The 24,309-nt window shown below is 38.3% G+C and overlaps 1 protein-coding gene across 4 annotated transcripts in view; it reads right to left on the bottom strand.

Annotated features, from left to right (window-relative positions):
- Positions 1–2,912: 2,912 nt before the first annotated feature.
- The window catches only part of LOC109111576 (ataxin-1-like), an 89,271-nt gene continuing 67,874 nt past the window's right edge, over positions 2,913–24,309 (bottom strand). For 3 of the 4 annotated variants that reach the window (XM_042776861.1, XM_042776862.1, XM_042776863.1), the window contains 2 exons: positions 10,046–12,132; positions 2,913–9,140 (listed from right to left, as the gene is read on the bottom strand). In XM_042776861.1, coding sequence (XP_042632795.1) covers positions 8,580–9,140; positions 10,046–11,818 — 2,334 coding nt within the window. In that variant the 5' untranslated portion in view covers positions 11,819–12,132 and the 3' untranslated portion in view covers positions 2,913–8,579. Of the gene's footprint in view, positions 9,141–10,045; positions 12,133–18,733; positions 19,153–24,309 lie in introns of those variants that run through there. The other variant, XM_042776864.1, reaches the window with a different exon arrangement.

Genomic DNA, 24,309 nt, shown 5'->3' with positions numbered 1-24,309 from the left:
TACTGTACTGTAAATGCTTGGGGTTGTTTATAGTTGGTTATTGTGTTGTGTTTTTTTTTTTTTTTATAAATTTGTATGTTTGTGAGGTCTGATGCTGCATAAATTGTAAAGGGACAAATAAAGATATTACAACAACTACAATTATTTTAGTTTGAGAGAAAGGGAGACTGATTCGCATTGCTTCATGGGAGTGGGCAGGGACTAAAGTGTTTTTTGGTCAATGCAATTATTGTTGAATGCAATTATTTTTTTAAAATAAGTTGAAATACTACAGGGTGATACCTGTAGCTTGTAGCTGTAGCCATACATCCACAAAAGCATATACTATCGATTAACCACCTCATAGCTCACAGTAGGTCTGTCTTTAATGGTTTATAAATTGTTAAAAATGAATTGGATTTTTACTCCCGGAACTCGACTGTTGCACTCTGTTAGGAACCCATGCGAATCTCATTGGCTCAAACATGATAGTGTTATTCATATATATATATTTTTTTCATTAAATGTGTATATTCAGACTTACCTTCTTTTTACACTATGTACTTTGGTTCAAACTAAATGGTAAACACAAGTCCAGACAAGCACACAGAGCTGAATCGGTCTGGCTTATTGTATCGGTCATAACTGTTTCCAACAGTCAAGTGTGGGTTTGATTGTGTCTGATAAGATCTCAATGTCTTCCATCTACACTTTTTCAAATGAATGATCCAGCCCGGAACAGAAGCGAATACTCAAGGCAAGCGCCACCTCCGCCAACACCCACACTCCATTGACTAGGTGCAATGGAGCCAAAGAAGCCTGTGGAATACATCTGTGTGCAATTGTTTGCGAGTATAGCTTCATGTCTGTCTGTGAAATATGCCCATTGTATATGACTAAAGCACCTTTAAAATCCCATTCTCACAAATCACAAACTCCAAAACGGGTGCAGTTTGCAATTGGCACTGTAATTTTTATTAGTACGTGTATACTGCAACAATAAACTTGTACTGGTATCCAGACAATTTCTTTTTTAAACAAATATTTGTTCACAACCTGAATCAAATATTGTTTTGTTGTTCAGAATAATGAAATAAGTTCTAACTAGAAAACCGGCAAGCACCATCAAAGAAAGGGACCAAAAAATCCAAGAAACAACGTGAGTGTATCCTACAAATAGACACACCACAATTAGAAAATAGAATTTCAATTCAAATTTTTTCATATTAGTTTTCTTTTTTAAAAAAGCTAGTGCAAGTACAATATTTTTGCACAACTTACAGAGTATGCACGCATTTGGAAATTAAATGAACCAAAAGAAAATAATTGGCCTTTCACAACGATTTCCTACCTATGGATTTATATATATTTTTTTTTTAATTTTCTTTACTAAATAAGGTGCAAAACACTACTTCCTCTCCCAACAACCATCTCTTGCTACTGGCCAGACTCCTCTGATACAATTCCAAGAAAACAGAACCTCAGGACTGGATGCAACATTCAATTTTTCTTTTAACAGTCTCGCTAAACATTTCTGCATTGCGTCTTACGTACTATAGGTCCAGTTAATCCACAGCACTGAAGCTATGGAAAAAACAACAACAGTAACAATATGGCAACCTGCCTCTACTGAGTCATTGTTTTCAAACAGTAGGTAAAGGTCCAATCCGGAGGTTTTATGATCGTGGATCTTTCTGCCCAATGGCAAGTGAAAAAGAAACTAGAAACAGCTTCCATTTCCCTTCCAATGGAAGACTTCAAATCTCTTTATGACAAGACCTGCATCACCTCTATAGTCCAGCAAGCCTGGGGTATTACTGCTATATCTGAACCCACTCCTTCCTGAGGAATGACCAATGGCTTCCTGTGTATCACAAAACACATCTTAACATTTCAGTCTCAAAAGGGGGAAAAAAAAAAGAAGGAAAAAAAAAAGGTGGCTGGACATGCGTGCACATTTAATGATAATCAAACGCCATTCACCTGACAAGGAGTACATAGTGTTATTTCACCTCCGGCTAATAGTTTGTGTATATGACCTCAGCTTTAAAATCTCGGGGCGATTATTCGAAGTGCTGAGAAACTACCTTCACTGTTCATTCAGAATCCAGTTTACACAAAACATACTTGGAAATTACTGACATGTTAAAATTAGGCCTAAAAAGATTTTACAGAGTACAATTTTACAGAGACATCTTATTAAGCATTCATTGGCAATAAATCCAGAATTACAAAATGACCTTTTTATCTCGAGAGTGTAGTTGTACAAATTCTGAAGGATAAATACACACGTTACGAGGCTGTCGATTGCTATGCGTGAAGGTGACATCGGGTGTGTGAAAACAGCATCTGTACACAAGTCGGTTCAGGCCTGTGATGGTCAGTACGTCCCTGGAGTTTAGTTCTCAGAGGTTAACCAGGGTTGAGTATCCAGTTCAACCCAACAGTGACAAATACGCTTCAGGATTCATCAGAGGATGGTTGTACGAGTCTCTGTCCTGCGCCCGGCCGGATGAGGGTGACAGAACACAGGATGTACCTCTCTCTGAGGAAGTGTTTGTCAGTTTACCAGCTCACCAAAATGATGTAAGAGACAAGGGCCGGCCTTCTTTTTTAAGGAGTGTGCACTGTTTTCTCTATCCAGCACTGATATAGCTGAATGCTCATACTGTATATTAACTATAGAATTAACAATAAGACTAATTACAATACCCATATCAAGCAGCCCATACATCAGTTAGTTAGGGTGAAACAAAACCATAATGTGGGCCTGTAGAAGATTCTCAGCCTGAGGTTATTAATCCAGCGGTTTGGACAGTTGACACGATGTCAAACAACAGTCAAGTTGAATAGAGAAATCCTGACTGATTTTACAACTGATTTCAAATAAAAGCAAGCTAAAACATTTTTTTTTTCAATAAGCCACAATAAAAGAAAAGAAAATCTTTTGATTTATTTTTCAAACTGCTGAAACTCGAAATTCAACATTTGTCTTTTTTTGTCATTTGTGCCAGAGAAATGAAAATAAAAACAAGGAAATTGTCAGCGGCGCTCCTCTTATGAGAGAGAGAGCTGTCACAGAGCCGCTCGAAAACTCTTAAAAACATTCATTAAAACACTTTCTCTCGTCTCCAACCATGATAAAAGAGTGCTACAGAGGAGACTGAAGCAAAAGTACAAAGTCCAAAGTACATGAAGCAAGGTCAAATATAGAACCAACATGAAAATAAAACGAATAAAACTGAACGACGGTGTTCAAGCACACATCAGTACAACAAAAAGTAAAGTCATCTCAGGTTCATAGAGGACCATTCCAACTTCATTTCAACTCTCTGTCCTCGTCGTCTCAACCCGTTGGACCCAGGAACGGGCCGAGACAGAGGGAATTCGTATTGGAGGGGAGAAACTGCGATGACACCAACCTCTCACCCTATCTTCCTCGGGATTAGAAAGTGCTGAATCAGTATTATAAAGTCTATCTATTCTATAAATGACAAAAAAAATGTGCATTTTGTTTTCGTTTGTTTCTATAAAAGTGGTCCCCACTTTGATGAGGTCGATGAATCATTTCTCAGTCTTTTTTCAGAATCTTGCATGTGTGAGGATCTGGGCTTGTGACGTCAAAGGGACAACAGGCAGACGGACAGACAGCTTGTGATGCGGACAAACAGACCGATACAGATGGTTACACAGAGACGGACAGAGTGTGTTAGGAAGGCCTCATATGGTGTAGAGACATTGTGGGAAACCAAAGCACAGGGCCAATGAAATGACTGCTTCTGGTTACAGCAGTTTAACACACAAGAATATATATATACATATATATATTTATCTCTTTACATGTACACAAACCTTTCAAAGGTCACACAACCTCCTCGACACACACATTCACACCTATTTCTCATCCCTGAGTAAGCCCAAGGAAAGATTTTGACCTTTAACAGAAAAGCAAATGATGTTGTCATAACGTCAGTGACAGCAAACTCCCCCCTCTGCCAAAGAGAATGAAACACACTGAAGGAAAAAAAAAAAAAAATGTGCAAAAATTATATATCAGGGGTTCACTACAAAGTGAAAACACAATATTTGCTATATTTACTCACAAACAGCAAAATAAAATCATAAAACCCACTGGCTACAGATGGTTTTAAACAAACAATACAATTTAAGGGAGAAGGTATATGAATGGAAATCACAGAAACAGTGCTACATACAGATGGCACGGACTGTTACAAGTGTAACATGTCAAACTTTAACAGAAGAAGAGTTTAGAACATCATCTGTGGGGTTTAAGTTTTTAAATGATATTGATGCAAAAAAAAAAGGTATCAAAATAGTGGCCGCCACTTTTACTGTTCTCTTATTTTTCTCATCTCTCAGCAATGGAAGTCAAAAGAGACTATCATTATCAGCACAATAAACCGCCAGCTGTACCATGTGCATCTTTTATTCTCTTTGTTTGTGATGACCATCAAATGAGACGGCACAGAACATCTGTGATGGTTCATTCATTCAGGTCATCGCACGTCAAGCATGTTTAATTCATCTGCAGTTGGACTTACTCTTCAATATTTGAAAAGCAATCAGTGACATGGTCATCGGTCTTCAAGTCCAAATGCAGAAAAAAAAGAAAAAAAAACATACATGGAATTAAGAATTTAAACTTGTTTGTCTCCTGGTACATAACAGGTGACACTTAAAGTGAGTGTGAATCAATATCGACCCTATTTACTTCCTCAGTGCTCATTCTAGGTCTTATTGTGAGCGATTCATCGGTGCATGGTACTCCAATGTTTGTAAAACATCGTAAAGAATAATTTTCTTGTCTTGACTTCACTTCAGCTAGACAGGCTATGGGTGGAATATTTATCAATTAGGTATTTAGGTATTATTTTAGCAGTCAGACTGCATTCTGGTCTGAAAAGCCCACTTTTCTTGATTGAATATCCCTTTTCAACTCTGAAATACATCACATTATGGAAGTAAAATGGGTTGAAATGTCAATTTACATTGACTTTAATAGATATCATAGGTGAGCGTTAACAAAACATTAATGAGTCAACAGTTATAACTACCTTTCCTCCCTTAAAACCTAAAAAACTACTGTAATTTCAACAAGCTAGGCAATATGAAACTCCATCACAAATACTGTCAAGGTTCTATGGCTATGAATAAGAAAGAGAGACAGATAAAAAGGGAGAGAAGAAAACAACGTTCTTGAACTATACTGGGTGTGTTGGGTGAGAAAGCGGTCGCACGTACATGCCAGGCAAAAGAAGGTAGCTAACGGTTGCGGTTGGGTAAACATACTCTGAGAGAGGTGTACTGGTTCTGTATGGGCACCTGAAGAGCAACTGGAGGTCACTATCGATTATGGGTTAAGATGGCTAGAAGGGGACAGACTCTGTCACTGCATATGAATATATATTTCTCCCTGAAGTTACTGAGGGCTGGCTGTGCAAACCGCAAATCAACCTAAAGAGGATAAAAACAGCTTGCTGAGGTCGAACAGAAGGCCTGGCGTTGATGTCCGGTTCTGTATTTTTTATATTTTTTTTTGGTTCAGCACTAAAGACTAAGGGTTATTGCTACGTGCCGTTGTTCGGAATGCTTCTCATGTGTACGTGGAACCGCACTGTGCAACCAGAAGGAGGCAGACTGTAAAACGATCGAAACAATGAGCGACATCGAAAACACTGATCATTACATGAAAAGAAGGACAACAGCGAAAGATCAGAGAAACAAAACAAATGCGAGACTGATTCGCCATTGACAGTTGTGTTGTTGGGGTGGTTCAATGGACAAACAATATCACATCTTATTTCTACCTTTTGGCCCAAAATAAATATCGAAACCAACAAAAATATCAAGTTTGATTGGTTTAAGCAGACACATCCACACAAACATTCCAAGTAAAACTCAAACATGCACAATTTGAGCGGACAGAGACGTCATGTCAAATGGAAAAAAGAAAAAAATGCACAGTTGTGGTGTTGATCTGAGAAACCCTGTTTTATTATAAAAAAATAAAGCATTTTCAAATTGTATATGGGGTGCACTCCCCCATCAACCCTCCACCACTCATTAAATCCATCCATCCATCCATGCATTTTTTATTCTGTACTACCACCCATCCTCCTGCCAGATCTTCACCTACCCAAGCTAACTTGAGGGTGGCCACTGAAAGGACTCAACAAGTATGCAGGCTACAGGCTATGACTTCATCCACCCCTATGAAGCGAACACCTTGACACAGCACCATACACAATCCTACTTTTATGTGTTTGTGTGTGATTCAAACCCCCTGAAAAGGGGCTTCCTGATTTTCCTAATGAAAATGAACCCAACAGACCTGCTAACCAAGCAAACTTGTCAACAAACTGCTACATTTCAGTAAAAATTGGGTTTTCGGCCCCGTCCTGTGCTGGCAGAAAACAAAATAAATCATGTTACTATCTCTCCAAATGTGCAAATTGCAATATTCTTTTAAGTAGAACTTAAATATCTATTTATAATATGTGTGGTATGTACACACACACACACACACACACACACACACACATACACTTGCACGCACACAAACATACACTCATGCACACTCACAAATATACTACAGATCACTGAAATTACTACATGACTGCTTTCACATACGTTCGATGAGTCAGTGTCTTGGGGGATGGGACTAAAAACGTTCTCATGTAGTCTTGCGCTCTCATACAGTAGGATAGATATAACATATGCAGTTCTATACATGTTAATGTACAAAAAATACATGACATAATTCAACATGATTGAAATTACCGTAACCGTGTACGAGTCTGTGTGTGTTTAAGCCCGTGCGCAACAGCACACAGACTCGCATGCGTGCACGACCACATACATTGCTAACAAACAGGAACATGACACCCTTCGATCCTCAGAAGATTTCTATAGCCAGAGTTTCTCACTTTCACTTTTTCTCTCATATCTCTCTTAAATATACAAACAGTCTCTGTACTTAATTCTACCTGCATTCCCACTTTCATACGACTCTTTTTGCTTTATATGACTTAAATGGCAGTTGTTTCTGGGCCATGGCCTCTTGTGCCCATCTTTACTCAAGCTGTCGGATTGCTTGAGAAGGATAAGCCAATCATACGCAATGAAAAAAGTGCTTCCTTTAAAGCAATCCTCTTAGATCTCATTGTTTTCTCTTTTATCACTTGTTACATTCATCCCTTCACAGTGACCCTTGTGAGCAATCACCATACCACAGAGTGCCACACAACATCCAATTCATGATACAGCATACAGTACTGTGTTCATGTTGATAGATCAAAGAAAATAGTAGTAGCAATAAAAAAAATGATAGTAATAATTTAAATAATTATAATTTGACTCATTTGATTAAAACTACTATCAGCTAGTGAGTTTGACGGGTGTGTTAGGTAAGTGCTTCAGGACAACACTCATCTCATCCTTCTCAGACAACTTTCGCTCTCTTTCTTTTGGAAAAAAAAAACTACTTTCTCTTGTTTGAACAAAAAACAGGTGAGACTGCACTAAAAACAAGGGACTGGTCGAAGTCCTCACCCATTGTGTTTGTATGCATCAAGATACATCCATGCATATATATATATATATATATATATATATATATATACACACACACACATAGACAAGAACCCATCTATGTAAAAAAAATTACCCCTGATTTCAAGGTTTACACATTCATCACAAAAAAAAAAAAATTACAAATAAAACTACCCGTCATGTATGGTATGAAAAGTGAGACGGAAAATTAAAACATGCGAAACTACAAAAATAATCAAATAAAAGGTTAGACAGTTGGATATATAAAAATAGACTCGTCCATCTTCCCTGCTTTAAATGATAGTTTCATCTTTCTGAGGAGCAACTGGCATAGCTCAATGACATCATCTCTCTTGGCCTGTACCATAGTATTTGGAAACCTCTTCTTGCATTTCAGTAAATGTTAATATAATCTAAGCTAGTCTAACTGTGCTGACGATACTGCTCTACATTGTTAGCACTGATTTGGATAGTCTTTTTCAGTCACAGTTAAACTAGATGGCTGACATCATGTAAGCTCCTGCAACCAGTGGAGGAGTGATTTCCGTTCTGCCACCATTAGCAATGTTATACACACCAGTTGTTCATCTTCCCTTACTAACATTTTCAGGTTCACTCAGCAGGTGAATGTTTTAATTGCCACTAGGTGTAGATAAACCAGATTTGTCTGTGCTAAAAAAAGTAGAGGATGTAAGAGGTAAGAGACTAGAGAGACGTCTAAGCCTTGTTAGCTGTGAATGATTGTATATACTGAAGCCTTCAGGATATCATGCAGTGCTCAGGTATCTCACGACCTTCTCACCTTAAACTACATCTGCCCTGATTTTGACCAATTAAATGAATTGCACCAATTGCCTGTGTAATATTGAATGCATCAATGTTTAAAGTGATAATGTACATACTGAGTAAATTTAGCCTTTAGGTAAAATAATCTGAATAGAAAATTAAATCAGAACTCAAATTAAAAAAGAACCTAAAACATTCTGAGGGCAAATTTTGCTTTTACAATATGACAGTCCAATCCGCATTCACTTTCCAATATTTGATCTGCCTTCAATACTGATTTTAACCTCCTGAGGGATGAAAGAAGGCTTGGGGAACGTTAAAGGAGGCTCTCCTTCAGGATTTTCTACTTTGCGGCCCTCAGGGGCTGACCACCTCCTTTTGCGGCCTGTGGGTTTGCTGCCGGACTCTGATTCAGTGACCGGTGGTGCTTTGCAGATGTCTCTTTCGCCAAACCTCAGTTCTCCATTCTCTCTTTTGCCTTGACCGCCTCCTCCTCCCTGATCTCCACACTGCCCGAGTCCATTTTCCTGTTCCATGTGCCGAACCCCCCCTCGCATGCCACTGGAGAGTGCTTTGGGTGATTTAAGGGGTGGACCGAGGGTAGGCGCATCCAAAACTTGCCCCTGGCTCTTTTTGATGGAGCCATTCCTCAGGTTCTTCAGGGTGAGAGAGATGCAGACGTCACCTACTGAAAGCTTGGTGCATGGCAACTCGAGCAGCTGGGTTGTCCGTTCTGGACAACATGACGACCAGCCCTGGCCGAACACGAAGAAAGGATACTCTACTAACACCTCCACGCTGACCTGTGAAAGAAAGAGGAAGGTAAAAAGAGAGGTCAATTAAAAATATACAGTAGAAGTCATGCACAAATGCCTGATGATATGAATGAATGCCTTTGCTAAATAGCATCTGTTAATCAGCGACTCTCAAACTGACAGACTTTAGAACTGCTTTCGAGTGGGTGGCCCCATCTCAACTCCTTGACAAATGAAACAGATTTTTCATACAGCCCACTCACAGTACAACAGAAGGAAGCAGAAATAAGGAATGACTCAATTCTGCCAGTGAATCCCACACAAACTAAACAAAGATGCCATGGGGACAGCCAGGGGAGGGATTATGGAACAGCGAGATTATTTCAGCTGCCAATTTACCCCACATCTAGTTACACTGATTGAGTGCAGATTTAATACATAAAGAAACACACACACACACACACATCAAAAAAAAATAAAAAAAAGAATATCATAATTCAAACCAAACATATAAAAGAATGCAGGAAAGATGTAACAAAGTAAAGAAAGATCCCTGGGCATTTGTAAAAGGTGCAAAATGTATTATTATTTATTTATTTTTTGCCAGTGAGCATTGTAAAATATTAAATTAAATTAGTCATCTTTGGTTTCCATTTATATATTATCAAACTACCTTTGAGGGACAAAACTGGCCAAGTTACTTCCACTGCAATCCTCTTTAGATAGCAGGATTTAACTGACTAACTTTTATTCTAATGTAAATGATAACCTTAAAATATGCACTGTATATAGCCAATAATAAACACTGAAATTATGCAGTATATACATACTTATGAAAGTTAGAAAAATCATTGAAATACACATCCTACAAGTGGCATGAAACAATCAGCACTATACAAGATATTTCACTACATATTCTACATCTAGAGTGAAGCAAAAACATATTATCCCACCTGTGAGCGATGCTCTCCTACAGCAAACTGTATAATAGCAAAGTTAGGTGTATGACTGCTGTCGATACGCTCTACAGTGCTGGAGTCAATCTTCAGCTCATTGCTGATCTCAGCACTCTGAATGAAATCCTCTGTCTTCAGGTCCTCCACCCTCTTCAGTTCCCCATCTGCCAACTGGATGATGGAGCCCTTGGTGAAGTAAGGGGGCAGTGAAGGGGCTGAGGGTGGCGGTGGAGTCGTCAGCAGGCCAGCAGGGGCCGCAACCACAGGCAGATGCAACTGGGCTTGAACCACAGCTGCGGCAGGGTGAGGGTATGGGGCTGTAGTCTCAAAAGTCTCTACTTTTGGGGCCGTTGAGGTGACGAAAGTATGGGGTAGTGCTGCAGGCAAGGGTGGTGTAGTCGATATAGCAGTAGCTTCAGTTCCACTCACTGGGATGATGACTGGTTGAGTTCCAGGGATGACTAGGTGCTGGGGAAGGCTGGTGTGATAACTGAGAGGTTGCTGGTGCCCTGTGCCGGCAATGTAACCAATGATGGGCTGCTGGGCAGAATAGAAATTGGTGGAGGAGAGGCCCAGGGAGAGTGACTCTGTGGTGTTATGTGTGGTCTGAATGACTGCATGAGGAGACGCCCCCTTCAAACTGTCCACAGGTGGAGGGGGAGGAGGAAATGGAAGGGAGGCCGAGGAGGAGGAACTACGGGACACAGGTTTGCCTGCGCAAATCCCTCCTTTCTCAGAGTGGGATGTTGGGGGAGGCAGCTTGTCAGGTGTACCACTGGAGCTATGACTGTTGGGTACCAACACCAACGAGGTCCGCATGGTAGCGCTGTCTTGCACATATTCGGCAGGGAGCACCACATGCCGAGTCTCATAGTGACGTGGGCTCTGCTGCTGGTGGATCTGGTGCTGTTGAGTAGAGGTACCCCCTTTGGCAGTGCTGCCCTGCTTCCCTGCACTAGATTCGGGAGATGGACCAAAGCGTCTGTCCTTCTCTAGCTCTCCGTTCAGCATCTCCCTGTGCCTTGTCTCCTCCCTCTTGGGTAAAGGTCCATCTGTGTACTGAACTAAGACTGGCGAGTGGCCACTGATGGGGAGCGTGTGGTGAGGGTGTAAGTGTAGAGGCAAGTGAGCATGGGGTGACGGAGCAGTCCGAGGAGATACGCTTAGAGGAGAACCAGCAATTTGGACGTATTGGGTGGAGTGGGGCAAAGAGGTGTTGTCAGTTGTGACCAGGCCTGTAGGACGGCCCAATTGGTGGTGCTGGTCAATTTTGGATGCTAGAGAACTGGGGGTGCTGGCATAAGCCTCACGTTGTGTGGTAGTGGTGGCAGCCAAAGGGGGAACAAGAGGTGAGATGTAGCTAGCGTATGGTGCAGGGTACGGAGAGCTGATGAAGTGAAGATTAGGAGCCAGGGGTGTGTACTGGATGGTGCCAGCATGCTGAGAGAGGGGTGATGTGTACACTGCAGATATGGTGGTCACTGCAGTGGGAGATCTGGTTAAGTGCGTGGACATGGGATGTGTGCTCTCAGCTGTGGCTAACAATGGTTTATACTGAGGCCCATCAAACTCTGAGGAGGTGCTGGTGTGCTGCCGCCCTCTGTCATGTCCGCTTGCCAAACTGGCAAGCCAGGCCAGGTTCCCTGAACGCTGGCTCTCATTGGCAGGCGCCATCACCATGGGCCTCTCCTCTGAGGGCAGAGTGCTTGCTGGGATTTCACGCTTCTTTGGGGGCAGGCATTCATTGCTCCGCTCCTGGTTTGACTTCATGGTGTCTGAGAATCTTGTACCACTCTTTCTGGATGTTTCTTCCCCGTCTTTTTTGGCTCTTTTCTCTCCCTCTTGGTCTCTGTTTGTATTGCTAACAGAGTGTTGCCGTCCCACTGACTGGCTCGGAGCGAGGATGGGAATGGGGTAGAGAGGAGAGTGGTGGTATGAGAGGATGTGTCCTGTGCCTAAGGTCGGATGGACACAGATTTCAGTCTTAAGCAACGGAAGTCACACCTGCTGTGGGAGAGCGGTCCATGCAATTCATGCGGAATCATTTCCCTCTGAGAGCGTGTCTCCAGGACTGCAGGAAGAACCTGAAAAATAAACACATGCGTCATTAAGGTTATTTCTGTTTTGGAAACGGCTCAATGGAAGGAAGTCATATAAACTCTGACAAGACACTTCAAAATTAAAGGCTAGTTCAGTGCATTCAATAGTTTTGTAAAATAACACTGTACATGTGAGTGGGCATCAGTGTCAGTGAGTGATAGCACTCATAGTTTGTGTGTGTTTGGAATATGTAAGTGGACCCCCTGTAAGGCGAGATGAAACATACATTGTGAGCATCATTAATAATGAACCGGCACTCTGCACTGAGGACTTATTTGAAGCCAGTAACACATTCACCCTTATGCAACACACAATCACAAATTAGACTGGAGGCTCATCTACTACAATGTGAAAACAAAGTGTGTTTCAATGGCATAATGAAGCTAGACTTAAATGGACAAAGTACTTCAGCACACAAGGCTTAAGTGACTCCATACAAAAAGAAACAATGGAAACAGAGCAAGTCACATCAATGCAAGATTACAAAAAAAAATGTTTATTTCTTTGGAATAACATGCACTAAAGCAGTGGTTCTCTCAGTTCTGGTCCTTGCGTACCACTGCTCTGCATATTTCGCATGTCTTTCTTATTTAACACACCTGATTCAGACAACCAGCTCGTTAGAAGAGAGCTCCATGCATGTACTTGTTCTGATTGACATGGTCCCTACACAGTGTTCATTGCTCACTATTCCATGAGCACAGGAAATCCGTGGAAGTTTACTTTACTTCGGAACCACTGCACTAACGAATTGTGCATATGTGTATTAGAAAGGTACAACTGTCTATTTCGATTTGACGTTGACTGTAAAAGCTCTCCATCAAAGCAGGAAGCCAGTGTCTTATTTTCCTCTCCCTACTACTCCAGAGTGTATGGGGAGACACATGACGAAACAGTGATGCTGTGCAGTGTTATGGCTTGTTTGACATTTCTCCCTGAGCTCTATTGATTGAACCCATTCAGCTGCGTCTGTTGTCCAGCACTGGTGGGAGGGTGGTTTTGCATGATAAACAGGCCCTGATGATTTAACAAGTGTCGCAGTGCTATAAAAGAACAGGCGGATTCTGCTGTAAGGGGAACCCACCCTTTAAGCCGGTCTGTATAGCGGCTTACTTTTCATGTGTATGGAACACTTAAACAAAGGTAACAAAATGTACCATAGTATCACTATGGTGTTATGGATATGTAAAATGCTAGTATCATTGACATGGCCCCATGGTAATATTATGTAGCATTAGAATACTACATTGCCAAAAAAAAAAAAAAAAAAAAAAAAAACTATGAAAGTACCATAGTATAACCATATCTTTTAGACATGTAGTAGCAGTTCTTAGACGTACCTTGGAGTACCAGGTATCAGATGATAAAACCATGAGAGTACAATTCATGTATCAGGGTATATATGTAAGTACCATGGTATTCCAATGTGATACCATCACTACACCATGGTGTTTTGCACATACACCATGGTAACACTATTGTGTGGACATGGCAATAGTATGTTGAAATTTGTATCATGAAGAACCAGGGAAATAACTTAGTATACCGTATGAATATGGTAATCATTCAGAACCATGATATTTATACCAAAGTACCATGGTATTAGCATCTCATACCATTACTATATCTCTATAGAATAACAAACAATAAAACACAGATAATTTTTTAAAATCAAACATTTTGTTTAGATTGTTTTTTATGATCAAAGGTTTTGTTTAGGAACACATCCTTAAAGCAGATAATGTCTCTTTTGGTCTTTAAAAGTATTACGCACAGCAACTATTGAGAAGCTAGCATCACAATACATTTACTCGCGTTATGTAATTGAGTTGTTAATTTTACTTTTACTTAAGTTAGGAACACAATGGTAATGTTCCCTGGATCATGCAGTTAAAGCATACTGGGCGCTAAAATCACAAGAAGATGCACGGACAAAACAGGCGTTTTGGTGCAGACACCCTCGGAAAACTAACGAAACATATTCTGAAAAGTTGAACTGATGAAGTGAACCCTGGCCATATTTATGCTCTGTTACGCAGTGTAAGCTGTGCTTGCCTAGGGAGACAAACAGCTTAAAAATCTCGACAAGACACCAACCCTTCGCAGCATGTAGAGATAAGCTAAACTAACTGTCGTTGGTCTTTACATTTTAGCAAGAGGTCAAAATTAGTAGTGTAGATATAGAGGTAATATCATAATTGTTTTAATGAATGTGCGCATACAGTGCTGATTTAGAATGATCACAAATTATTGGGGCAGAAAATTGAATGCCGTCTTTTCCTCCAAAAAACAATTCATCATGATTATCAGCTATATATGACATATAAGGCAGGTTAATTAAGAGACTTGCGTTTTATTTGCCTGTTTTTGCATTGCACAACAAAAAAATAATTCTTTGAAAAACATGACAGTCAACCGTTTAAATGATTCGGTGTTTCCTGCTTGTATATCAAAACATTATTTTTTAAATGCATTTATTTTGTTTTGTTGATTTGATTTGCCTTTACAATTAACAAACACAACTTTCATTTTTATTTTTATTTTTTAACATTTCATCCCCCCATCCGTTACTCACTCATCCCTTCCCTTTGGCTCATATATCATTCATCTCTCTTTGTACCACCCCCAACCTCTCTTCCCTTTAGACTGGTAAGGTGTGTTTAATTAACGGTTATTAAACTGTGCAGGGCTAGGAGTTTGACACCCTGGGCCTGTGTCATTTTTGCTACTTAAGTAAATTTTCTAAGTCTTTTTCCTTCACCATAATTTGCATCAGACAAGGGCAATCAAGTATGTTAATAACCCAATTATCATAATCATTTTAATTGATGAATTAGGTAATCATGCATGGTAGATGACAGTATTATCCAGATGGTATTATAACTTAGGCCTACTCTAAAGGCAATTCTAGGATCTGAACTGGTCTCTTCCAGGTCCTTGAATGCTTGTAGTGAAATAAACCCTTTATGATCGGATATTTGAAAAATTGATTTAAATGGTAATCAGTTGTTCATTGTTCCCAGTTTGATGTATGATCTACATCTGGATTTAATCTCTACACGCAAGAGCATATGATATATGCTTCACATGAATCAAAGCACACCCAAGGACACTCTCTGCATCTGAATTTGCGTACTTCCCAACTACACAGTATGCAGAATTCAGAACATCAAATGAGTACATGAACACTGGGCTGTGGGGGGAAGACATGGAGAGAACTATGAGTTAGGCAGCTTTTTTCTTGTTCATTACTACAGGTATCAAGAAAATACCCTGTAAATTTATACTTAATTATTTACTTGTTTAAACACCTCAGTACAATTTATGGTTGTTGTTATTACTGTTAATGTTATTATTAAGAAAATACAGATAAAAGGACAACTCCCCCATGGCACATGTAGCATTTCCAAGAATGTACTGATGCACACCTGCATTTTTAGACAACGCACTTCATCAGCAATTGAGAAGTCAGTTATTTGAATTCAATATACTGCTTTGTTTCTATGGACAGAACAGAAGCAGCACTTTTTCCAAAAAATAAATAAATAAATTAATTAATTAAAAAATCCTATGATGTCAGAGATATAGCCTTGTTGGCAAAAATAAATAAATAAATAAAACAAAAGAAAAAAAAAAAAAAAAATAAATACAATAACATAAATAAAGATGTTAGATATAATATAGTGTACAACTCAGCGATAATTCAAACAACTTTATAATTAGTAACTATTGTTTTCCATCACATATTAATTGAGAAAATACATAGAATATTCCTAATTCTAAAAATTAATTTGTCACCGCAAGAGGAATTTTGAAGTGAACTGCAAACAAAGAAAAAGGTGATTAAATTAAATTTATATTACACACACACACACACACACACACACACACACACACACACACACACACACACACACACACACATATATATATATATATATATATATATATATATTATTTATATTATATTATTAGAAATATTATTTATCAAATTCAAGTTCCAGCTTGAGGTCCATCCTGATCCTGTTTCCCTCTCTCCTCTCTTATCATTTCCTATATCCACCTAATTTACCCATTAAATAAAAGCAAAAATAGCAAAAATATACCTAAAATAAATAAATAAATAAATAAATGACAGTCCAAAAACAAATACAACTAAATATGAATTCATATAGTGTATAAATCACAGTTTTTCTGATGTAACACTATCCAGTACCAGCACTAGGGGATGATGTTTCAGAGAGATAAAATAAAAAGCAAATGTACTCAGTCCATAAAATTGACAGATAATGATTATCGGTAGCAACCTCTATGACTCATCCCTATTTAGTACATACTGTGAAGTCACGGAGCCATTATATTTCAAGGACAGCAGAGTAAAAGAGAGAGAAACCCACAGTACGAGAGAGAGAGGCTGTAGTATTTTCTCAACAAATCTGACTGCAGCTTACACCATTCTTTAATGAATGTTGATACTGCAGGGAGCCAGTTAGGATTAGGACACTGATGCCAGTGGCTGGTATTTTATGCACACACACACACTTACTCACAAACTCTCTCAGTGTGTTGCTGTGGTATCCCGGGGAAAGCCAAGACCTAATCTTTCACAGTTGGGTCCTCTCAGCCCTCCCTGCTTATCCCTCAGGATTAAACCCAACACACACAGAGAGAGCAGGGAGGGAGGGAGCAATCTACTGACCTACATTAGTGAGAACACTATGCTACACCTACACACACGCTTTAATATGGCAAGCACATAGCAACAGAAGACCAGCACAGAGGCTCATTCAAATACTCATTAACACACACACACACACACACACATTGCTTCAGCACTGTAAACTAAGAGCGTAGTGAGATGAGAGCAGTATAAAAGCCTTGTCAGCTGGATCCTGCTGAGCGCACTAGGAACAGTATCAGATGACCTGAAACCTAAACTAACTGTCCTCCATCAGCCCTGGCAACACTATGAATCACGGCCCTGGGGCCCCAGAGCCACAGAGAACAGTGGGGACAAATCAGAGACATTTATCAAAGACATTCAATGTGACTCTAACACAGACATGAATGAGGGAAAGTTTGGGCTCTCCAAATGCATTTTGCTCCATAAACCCCACTCGCACCGCAACAATACATGTCATCCAGACCACATTAGTGGATCAATGGGAGATGACCGTGAGGATTACAAGGTTTAAGTCAATATAACCACACCATTATTGACAAGAATGAAACTCTGTGAGTAATGCACACAACTGACCGCATTGATTTAAAATGCAAAAATATTTTAGATTTGGAAAATGCTATCAAAATAAAATAAAGCAATTGAAGAAAATACATGTATTACAAAATAATGTATTACAGTAGTGAATTCAAACATAATTGTTCATTATTCTTGTAATTACTGAAACTATTAATATATATATTATATATAATTTTCTGCAGTTATCTCTTAAATTACATCTGTAATTCAAAATATCGGTAAAGGATCTGTAAAAAAAATCTAACAATTTCTTTACATTATAATGTACACACACACACACACACACACACACACACACACACACACACACACACACACACACACACACACACACATAGACTTATAGATGTATGTAAATATATTAAAAGAGATATACAACTAGACTATAACTAACTATAAGAGATATATAACTGGCAATATATATTTATTTAAATAAATGTAAAATTTAATAAACTTTTAAAATTACATTTTTACCTAAAATCTGAAAATTACACAAATTAAAAACAAATTACATTGTTCAGAATGCATCTAATATGCCCCAAAATGCTGTGTAGACAAGCAGCTCTCTAGACACAACATTACTGTACTGTAGCCCCTGCCACACTTTTTTTGAGGTACTATCTCTTTAAAAGGTGGGCAGATCCTCACTAAATGTCCCTGCCTTTACAATCAGTCGCACTGCTCGATCTCTACAATGAACAGCACAGAAATGGATAGAGCGAGTGAAACGGAGACAGCTTGTAAAGTAGAAGCGACGAAAGGAAAGAAGAAATGGAACACTCTCAGGAGAGAGAGAGCTTTGTAGCCACACGAAAAAAGTGCAGCTGAATGACTTGCACTTTCAAGTCCAGAGATACTCGTAAAGAACATGAATCACAACGACAAGACAGAGAAAGAGAGAAACTAAACAGTGTTTCCCGACCTTATCTTATGAACCTCCACAGTTCGATCATTAGTTCTTAAGTACCACTTCATTAACACCAATTAAAACTTGTTTAACAGCTTTGGTGACCTTCTGCAATAAATATGCACATTAAGCCTACCCACAAATGGACAACATACACATGTGTTTGCTTTTTTGATTTTAAAAAGAGCTTAATGTAGTGTGTCTATTAATTATATTAATCTATTAATAGCTCATGTTTAACAAAGTAAAACTGTTTTTTTTTGTCTTTTTTTCTTTTTTTAAATACCTCCTAAAAGCTGCTGAAATACCCTTTTGCATGCTGTTGGGAAACATGCTATAACTATAACAGAGACATGCACAATCTCTAACATACACACATTCAAGTAAAACAGTGTAGTGGAAGTGTGTCAAAGCTTACCTTAGTGTTCAGAGAGGCCATTTGAGTCGCTCTCTCAGTCTTTCTCTTATTCCCACAGGAGTCAAACAGATAAAAAGACAGCCCCGACTCGCTCTGCTCCCACCCCGACACCTTACAGAGGTACAGCGGTGTTGGCGGTGTGTACGGAGGCCCTTCCTGCTTAAGTCATGCCTGTGGTCAGGCACTGCCCCCTGCCCCGCTGGGCCCTGTGTGTCTGAGCTCTGAGCCCTGCCTGCAGCACTCAAACATGCGTTATGCAAGGCCTCGCAGGACCGCCAGTTCTCCCCTCCTTCCCTCTCTCTCTCTCTCGCTCGCTCGCTCAGCTCCTCCCACACCTCACCTCACTGCGCACCACCAACTTCATCAGGTATTCATTCAAAAAAGACACAAGGCAGCTGGCAGCGTGCCCAGACTACACTGCTGAAGAAAGAGAGAGAGAGAGCGAAAGAATGAAAGAGAGACAGAGTGAGGGAGGAGATCAAGGAGAGAGGGAGGGATATACAGAGAGCCAGAGGAGGGAGATGAGGGAACGAGAGTACGAGGGGAATCGAGAGAGAGAGGAGGGTGATGAAGAGATAGAAGGCCATTTCTACAACTTCAGGCACTTTTGTGTCCCAGGGTGTTTGATTGTTTTTAAAACTAAGAGCTTTTTGTTCAGTGAAGATCACATTAAAAGTGTCAAGATACTTTTCAAATGCTTTTTATGTAGCTATAGATTTTTATTAGTAATTCATTTATTGTTTGATTCATTACAAAAATATTAACTATTATAAAACTATCATAATCTTAAGAAATAGTAAAATGAACATGTTTCCATTTTTTTTTCTGGAAATTATTTCTATAACACACACTACTGTTTTAAAGTTTTGGGATCAGTAAGATTTCTTAATTTATGTTGTTTCTTGTGCTCACCAAAGCTGCATTTGTTTGATCATGAATACAGTAGAATACAATAACATTATGAAGTATTATTATGATGGTTTCTAATTGAAAATATATTAAAATGTAATTTATTCCTGTGATTAATTTTCAGCAGCATTACTCCAGATCCTTCAGAAATCATTCTAATATGCTGATTAAGTGCTCAGGAAACATTTCTTATTATCATCAATGTTGAAAAAAGTTGTGTTGCTTGTTATTTTTATGGAAACTGATTTTTTTTGAGGATTCTTTGATGAACGAACAGGTTTCTTTGAAAAATAAATCTTTTTTAACATTAAAAATGTCTTTACTGAAACATTTGATCAATTTAATGCATGCTGAATAGAAGTAATAATCTCTTTCAAAAAATAAAAATTAATAATTGAGCCAAGCAATGAACAATTTTGCCTCAAATTGCCTCAAAGTTTACTTGGTAAAAATTTAAATGTTTTATTATGCATCATTTCTAGTCAAAAACATTGATCTAGCAAAAGGTGTGATTTTAACTGTTAGTTAGGATATAAACAATACTATACTAAACAATACTTCTACTGTACCATGAAATTAGCCTTAGCAAAAGAAAACAACCATTTTAATGCAAAAATCTCTCAAAAGTCATTTTCACCACAGACTGATGTCAAACACAATACTGGAAATCTGATCTGCTAGTAACTCAACTGAAATAAACCGGTGAAAAGAGTATTAAGGAAGCTCATTTTGTGAAAGTCAAAAGTGCTTCATAGCTGAAGAAATAGGCCTACAGACAAACTGCTCAAATGAGTAAATATGCCCTCTTCCTTATACTGTACATGCACTCCCCCACACAGCACTAATGATCTGAGGAGAAGAGCACACACACAAACACACACACCTCTGCAGAGAGTCAGGATTACAAGCTCATTTCAGGTGTGCTCAATAAAAGAAGAAGGACATTGTGATGCTAATCCTGTACAGCAACTTCTCATCTAATTTCAGCACCATTTAAAACTCAAGTGGCATATAAATATTAGTGAAAACTGTTGCTATAGCGATTGTGCAGTTCTATGAACTCATCAGCAGGTGGTACTAGAAACAAAAAATGTCTCAGATTCACAGCTAAAGGCTAGAGAGTTTGTTTAGCTGACCTAGTTAGCTAAGCAGTTTGGATAAATATATATTCTGCTCAGTGGTGGTGAAGATGGTGCAGTGAGACTGGACGACAGAAATGTCTCCCAAAAAAAAAGAGGGTGAAAGCCAGGGTTATTATAGTTAATTAAAACCATAACAAAATTCAGTTACTTGAAATTATTAACGGATAGAAAATGAAATATTTCTCATTTTCATTTAGTTCACCTTGTTACCTACAAAAATACTACTTTATACTTACTAAAATAACTTAAACTTAAATTGTGATAAAAATAAAAATGATAGAGACATTTAAATAAACCCTAAAACTAATAAAATGACAAATATATATATATATATATATATATATATATATATATATATATATATATATATATATCTATAACAATATCTATATATATATATATTTAAAACTTTAAAATCAAAACAATAAAACAACAGATAACAATCAAATTAAACTCATTTTCTCTACCAAACCCTATGAACAGGCCTAGATGGAACCAGAAGTCTGCGGACAACTATTGAATGGATTTCATTTTGGCAAAATGTGTTTACAATGTGGCGAAGGAAGTACAGCCTCTGCTGTGCCTTTTCACAACGGAAACACCAGCTGAGGAAGTTCAACCTATTGACACAATTCTACTCCGCTGACATGTCGGCTGTCGTGTGTTCATCTGGAGTCTACAACGGACAGTCCAGACTGCTTAAATCAAAAAATCTCTTATTAAACTGTTAACTCTCAAGATCCCCCCCTCACTGCAACACACAACTGTTTAGAGCAATTTCCTGTAAATTCACTGTTTATTCATATTATTATCCATAATATTGTAAAAATGTACAAAATTCTTATTTTTTCACTTAAACTGAATGATTCTGATTTAACCAAACTTTTTTCATACTTTCTTTTTTTTTATATTTCAATTTTATATTATGTGTCTTCTGGTTGTATTTGTATGTGTACACTGGAAGCTCCATTATCAAGAAAAAAAAATCCTTGTGTGCGAAAAGCACTTTGCAATAAAGCTCTTTCTGATTCTGATAATTCACCCCAAAAACTAAATAGGCATCATTTACTCACCCTCAACTGATGCTCCTGAACAAACTTTTTGAATTTGAAGATCAAGGTAAATTGTACTTAATTTGTTTTTCCCGGAAACATGCAAGTATCTTCAGTTGCTTTCGAAGGGCAGTACTAAATGGAGAAAAATTATATTTCTACAAAATATGCAAAAATTTGGACATCTTCATCCTGTTCGAAAGTTTTCAACCCCCGGCTCTTAATGCACTGTGTTTCCTTCTGGAGCAACAGTGAATGTTTGAACCTTTTTAAATAGTTGTGTTTGAGTCCCTCAGTTGTCCTCAGTGTGAAAAGATGGATCTCAAAATCATACAGTCACTGCTGGAAAGGGTTCAAATATGCAAAAGATACTGGAAAACGGAAGATTCTGCAGGAGCTGGAGGATTTTTCTGAAACTGTTCAGAACAAACAACCATCACAAAACAAAAAATAAACAGTCGTGGATCATCCAGGTAACCACACACAGTATTAAGAACCAAGGGTTCACAAACTGTTGAACGGGGTTATTTTAATAATTGCAGCAATTTTTTTTTTTGTCTTGTGGACTAAATGTAAACATCTTTTATCAAAAATATCTTACTCAGGACAGTACTAAATAAAAATAACATGCATTTTGTATGATCTGTCTTATTTATTTAAATTACTCACATTTTCATAGATTCTGCAACGGGTTCACAAACTTTCAAGTGGCACTGTGTGTGTGTGTGTGTGTGTGTATATATATATATATGTGTGTGTGTGTGTGTGTGTGTGTGTGTGTGTGTGTGTGTGTGTGTGTGTATATATATATATACATACACTTTTAAAATATTTTATGTCACAAAATGTTGTTTTTATTTTTTCAAACTAAAAGGTTTTCTATGGTTTTATTTTAGTTTCAGATTTCGTTTTAGTTGACTAAGCATGCATCAAAATATGGAATATGAATATGAAATGAAAACACACAAAGCGTGTGCAGAACTTTGTGAATGAGGCTCACTAAGGTTCTGTGTGCACAGACTCCATGTGGGCCTGCTGCTGAGTCAATTTAACGCACGGCTGAACGCGTCCCTATGGGCCGTGTTATGGAAAGTATGAGGCAGTCAGAGGTTGTCAGTGCTTTTTTTGCTCAGGCTCGGTCATTAACGTGAGTTAATCTGAAGCGTAGCACATGATGGGCACGCAAGGAGTTCCCTTGTTAGGCGAGTGAGTGCGTGCTGTTTACAGAACCGCAGTCAACAAAACAAGCGGCATGGGAAGGTCTGTCTGTTGCCATGGCAACAAATTAGCTATGCTCTCCATTTCTGGGCCTTTAGGGTAATTCAATTAGTTTTTGTGTGTTTACGCTGAAGCGCGTGCAGTCACCTGAGAGATTGATAAATGGACGGGGGAGAAGAGAAAAACAAAGAGATACAGACAGAGATTATGAGGACAGATGGAAGCAGAATAAGATAAAAGAGATGGTGACAATTTGAAACAGAAACGGCAGATTTCTGGAAATCTGCAACCACTAACTACCTGATAACAAAATATTCCCTTAATTCCTTCTTTACAGAAAATGAATCTGCTCTCTACAGCGGAGAACATAATTTTCCTCCTCTCTACAGATTGCAGTCATTAAATATGAGAAAGAACTGACTATATAAAGATATCAGATTCCTATCTGCATTCAGACCAGCTTTACTTTCTCTTGAAATGCTGTCATACTAGTCCTGAATTGCATTATACGGCAGCATTATTCAAGAAAGACCTTCAGTTCTTAAAGACTCTCAAATTAAAATGTTTAGCAACTGACAACCAATCATAAACTAAGCAGTGCTTGTCTTGTTAATTATTCATGAGCTTTGTACAGTCACAGAGATGCTCACTTCCTGTTTTTAGTTTCGACATCTGAGGAAAGTTAAATAGGTTGAACACAACAGTACTGGCAAACAATTCTGGACATATACAGAATGACGTGATACTAATTATAAGACAATCAGAGCATTGTTGTGCTGTAATTATCCATGAAAGAAATAAAAAAATTGAGAGGAAAAAAAACAGTTAGTTTAGTGTGAAATTTCCTGAATATCCTGGACTAAAGCTATGTTTATACCATGTCAGAATTACTGTAATTATGAGATGGCAATTCAGATTCTACTCAGAGCTGTTGAAATATTTAGAAATGATCTGTTTCTATGCCAATGCCCATAACATCACAGAGGGTCTATGTGCAGCTTTACTGTTGATGACAGCGAAAAACTTCATCACTACATATATTTACCTCTATATGCTATTTAACAATATCTAAAAATGAATAATAACACAATACAATAGCATAGCATAGCATAACATAACATACACTATTGTTCAATAGTTTGGCAAGAGTTATTAAGTTAAAAATGAATTAAACAACTAATTAATTTTTTATTTTTTTTTTTTGAGCAGCAAATCAGCGTATTAGAATAATTTCTGAAGGATCATGTGGCACTGA

The sequence above is a fragment of the Cyprinus carpio genome, chromosome A19, assembly GCF_018340385.1.
Source record: "Cyprinus carpio isolate SPL01 chromosome A19, ASM1834038v1, whole genome shotgun sequence".
NCBI classification, from domain to species: domain Eukaryota; kingdom Metazoa; phylum Chordata; class Actinopteri; order Cypriniformes; family Cyprinidae; genus Cyprinus; species Cyprinus carpio.
The sequence above is the reverse complement of the archived record's forward strand: the minus strand, read 5'-3'. Positions and strand labels throughout refer to the sequence as shown.